We start from the raw sequence: 3,884 nt of genomic DNA, 5'->3' as shown, positions 1-3,884 counted from the left end.
CAGGAACTGTAAACTGGGACCAGGCAGGAACTGTAAACTGGGACCAGTTCCTTCATTAGAGACTGAACTGGTTGTGCTGACTGACCTTTGCGTCCACATAGATGACTCTTTTCCCGGTGGTTGTCCCGTGTTCAAACTCGATCCTGTGGACTCCGTCGCTCAGCGCCACCTCCCACACACCAGCGAGGTCACTGGACATCCTGACTGGTTCCGAACCTGCGGAGGTCCAATAGAACCGGGTTTAAATGGCAGCTGCCGACACCGGTGTCAACCTGCAGGTTCTCATAAAGAGTTTAATAAAGATGGTCCCCAGTCTGCGGCAACTGAGAAATATTTACTGTAAAGCATCAATAAGAGCAGAACACGTTTATGAATGAAGTGATCCACTCAGAGGAAACGCGGCTAAAGATAGCATGCTAAGCTACCGCTGTTTCACGTGATTATCTTCCGGTGCCAGGGATTCTTTTTCAAAATAAAAGTTTTTTTTTGTTTAAAAATGTTTGGTGTACTAAAATCTGCTCCATATAGGGATATTTTAGATTTAACCACAATACACATTTTTTATTATTAATATATAAACTTCTTAATAAAAACACTTGATTTTAAATAAATTTATAAATGTTTCTGAACAACATTTATTTTCACACTAATGTATTTCAATTAGGTACTTAGTGTGAATTAAAAATATGCTCATTTAAATGCTTTAAGAGGAAAGATTTTCTGCTTTTCCAAGGGGTGCAGTCTCTCTGGCACAACAGTGTTAGGGCCAAAAAACTCAGAACTGTTTAATTTAATCTCAGCAATTTTAGAAAACCATACATTTCTGAGCTTGGAAAGTCAAACATTTCCTAGAAGAAATTCAGGAATTCTAAAATTTGTCTCAGAAATATCCTACAGAAAACATCAACATTTCTGAGTTTCAAAAGTCAAAACTTTTGAGTTTTTGGCAGAAATGTTAATTTTTTTCTTGCAATGGCCCTAATATGCATAGTCAAAGTATTTCTATTGTAAACTGCATAAACTTATGTTTATTTTTTACTAATGAAACCTCAGTTCAGTTCTTAGAGGAGTGGCACTTTTGCACAACAATACACTGCAAAACACTTCTTCTTACCAAGTATTTTGATCTAGTTTCTAGTGCAAATATCTTGGTGGACTTGAAATAAAACAAAACTGCCTTACAAGTAGCTTTTTAACAAGATATATGAGCCTGTTTTAAATAAATATCAATTTTTAAAAAGTACAAGTTCCACTGGCAAATGATTTAACTTCTAACAAAACATTTTTCCTACGCCACAAGTTAAATAATCTGCCAGTTGAACTGGTACTTATTCATCAATATTAAATAACTATTGACTTCAAATGTTGCATCTTCAACAGATAGTTTGACGCCGACATAAAAGAATGAAAAATCATTCCACTGCAGAAACCTGGTGACAAACATTACTTCACTTCTGCTGCCAAAAACACATTAAATATGTTAGAAAAACATCTGAAAAAAATTAACTGACAAGAAACAGGATTTTCATGGTAGTCAATTAGCTTTAGAGTTCATGGTTTTATTTTGAAGCAGAAGCGGAAGTCGACCTGGATTAGCTTGCAGACTTTGACAATGTTGTGAGCCCAACCAACTCCGATCGCTAGCTTTCCGTTCGGTCCGGTCCAATTAAAACCTGTAAGCTGGAACTCGGGACCGTCATTCATTAGTTTACAGCTGAATTACCTCAGTGGTGGTGAAATATCCTCGACAACAAACCGCCAGCCGGATACTTTAGGCGCAGTTTATCGTTCCCCCAGACGCTACACGGGTTTAGCCGAGCTGTTTTTGTGCTGTTACCATGGCAACGTCGAACGGCCCTACGCACGAGCGCGTCTCCGCCCCCCTACGGGTCGAACTGCTGAAAACCAGAAGCAGTTAAAAAGAAAAACTGAACAACCTTAAGAAACATCTTTAAAAAGGTGTTTTTGTTGCTTTAATTCACAAAAACATTTATAATTATTGAAGGATAAAAATCGTTCTACTCTGTAAGGATCATAAAAATGTTGAAGCTTATCTTGAAGAAAAGAATTAATGACTTTCTAAATACCATAAGAGGTTTGAAAATGCACTTACTGTAACTGTTTTGAAAAGTTTCTTTTGCCGTTTCAGTTTTTTGTCAGCTTTTGTAGAACTTATTGTTTTTTCTGCACAATAAAGTGAGAATTTAATAATTTTGATGCATATTTTTCAAAGCGTATAAACCGGAACGTTTATTGGTTTCACACACGTTGATGTGTGTAAAGGGAATAAACACACTGCATATACATAATTATTAAATAGATTCAGTTTTTACGCAAAATTAAACAAAATTAAGCTCAGTGGACAATGAAAAGTCAAGATTTGAAAATTAATTATGTTCAAAAGAATGCAGCAATGTTAAAATTGACAAAACCAAACAATCTGGCACGAGTTTGCACTGCTATAGTTGAAATAGCTGAACTTCTGGAGTTCAAGATGGACAAAATGTAACAGCGTGTTTCACAGAACCAATTTGTTTTTATGATATAAAGCACTTTGAACTATTCAAAAAACTTGATCAAACTTTGAAAACCCTCTGACAGTTTTTAGAAAACTTTTTTTTCATGCTGTGATGACAGAAAAACCAGAGTTCATGAATGAAAGACTTGTGATTGGGACTGAGAAGAACTGGAGATCCTGATTTTGGTTTCTGGGTCGTCCAGAGAGACTTCTGTATCAGATTCTGTTGTTTTGTAAAGAACAATCTGTGTTTATGGAAGAAAAAGAAACATTTTTTAACAAGTTAAAGATGAATAAAGGTCTGATTGCACATAAATACCGCACTAGATGGCGCCAGTAGTTCCCAGGTCCCACATGTTTTAGATGCACCTGTTAAAATTCACCTATAAGACCTCAAAGATTAAACCCTGACATAAATTACTAACTGCAGCTTCAAAGTGCTGGTTTCAATTTGAAGCTACATGGAAGTTTGTACACTGTAAAACAGAGGAGGACTTTACTACAATATTATTAGCAAGTTGTTTTATCTAGTAAAAGAACAAGTAAAACACTGCAAAACACAAAATCTTACCAAATAATTTTGGTCTACTTTCTTGTGCAAATATCTTAGTACACTTGAAATAAGGCTAACTTAAAGGCAACATTTTAGCAAGATATAGCAATTTGTTTTAAGTAAAAAAACAGAAAGAAATCCTTAATATTGATGAAAAAGAACTGGTTCCATTGGCAGATAAATTAACTCATAAAATGTGAAAAATGTCTTGTTAAAAGTGAAATAATCTGCCAATGTAACTCATACTTTTTTCATCAATATTAATATAAATCTTGCTGAAAAGTTTCTTTTAAGTTAGTGTGTCTTATTTTAAGTGTAATAAAATATCTGCACTAGAAACTGGACCAAAGTTACTTGGAAAGATTTTGTGTTTTTGCAGTGAATAAGTTTCTCGAGGATCTTTTCTTTATTGTCATAAGTTCATAAACCCCTGTGTTGAACTAAAGTATATTTTCCTGTCATGATTTTTCTAAAGTTTATCTGTGTATATTACACATATTATAGTTGATTTAAGATGTAAAATAGTCACTGGTTACTCAGGTTTATGATGATAACAGATTGTCTGACATTTGGTAAAAACATAAGCTTATGTAGAGTAAATCATATTTTGTGGTAAAAGTACAGGATGATGTAATTAAGAGAAACGTGTTGCTTGATATGTAAAAAGAAAAAAAAAGAAGGTTGTAAAAGTTTCAAAGTTCAGTTTAAATGCTGGTTGTGAGTCAGAGTTCAGCCTTTTAAACGATCCATCATTGTTTTGTTAATCTAGGAATTTTGTAAGTTGGTGATTTCCCCCCCCCATTTCTTTAAACT

General features: G+C 34.5%; 1 protein-coding gene across 3 annotated transcripts in view; it reads right to left on the bottom strand.

Moving 5' to 3' along the window:
* The window catches only part of faima (Fas apoptotic inhibitory molecule a), an 8,571-nt gene extending 6,705 nt beyond the window's left edge, over nt 1-1,866 (bottom strand). For all 3 annotated transcript variants that reach the window (XR_533215.1, XR_533216.1, XM_008404166.1), the window contains exons 1-2: nt 1,724-1,866; nt 86-216 (exon numbers count right to left, since the gene is read on the bottom strand). Coding sequence is in view for 1 of the 3 variants with exons in the window: in XM_008404166.1 (XP_008402388.1) it covers nt 86-199 (114 nt within the window). In the remaining 2 variants the exon portion in view is untranslated. The remainder of the gene's footprint in view (nt 1-85; nt 217-1,723) is intronic.
* Between the last annotated feature and the right edge of the window lie 2,018 nt (nt 1,867-3,884).

The sequence above is a fragment of the Poecilia reticulata genome, linkage group LG2, assembly GCF_000633615.1.
Source record: "Poecilia reticulata strain Guanapo linkage group LG2, Guppy_female_1.0+MT, whole genome shotgun sequence".
NCBI lineage: Eukaryota > Metazoa > Chordata > Actinopteri > Cyprinodontiformes > Poeciliidae > Poecilia > Poecilia reticulata.
This window is presented reverse-complemented; position numbering and strand designations above follow the sequence as displayed.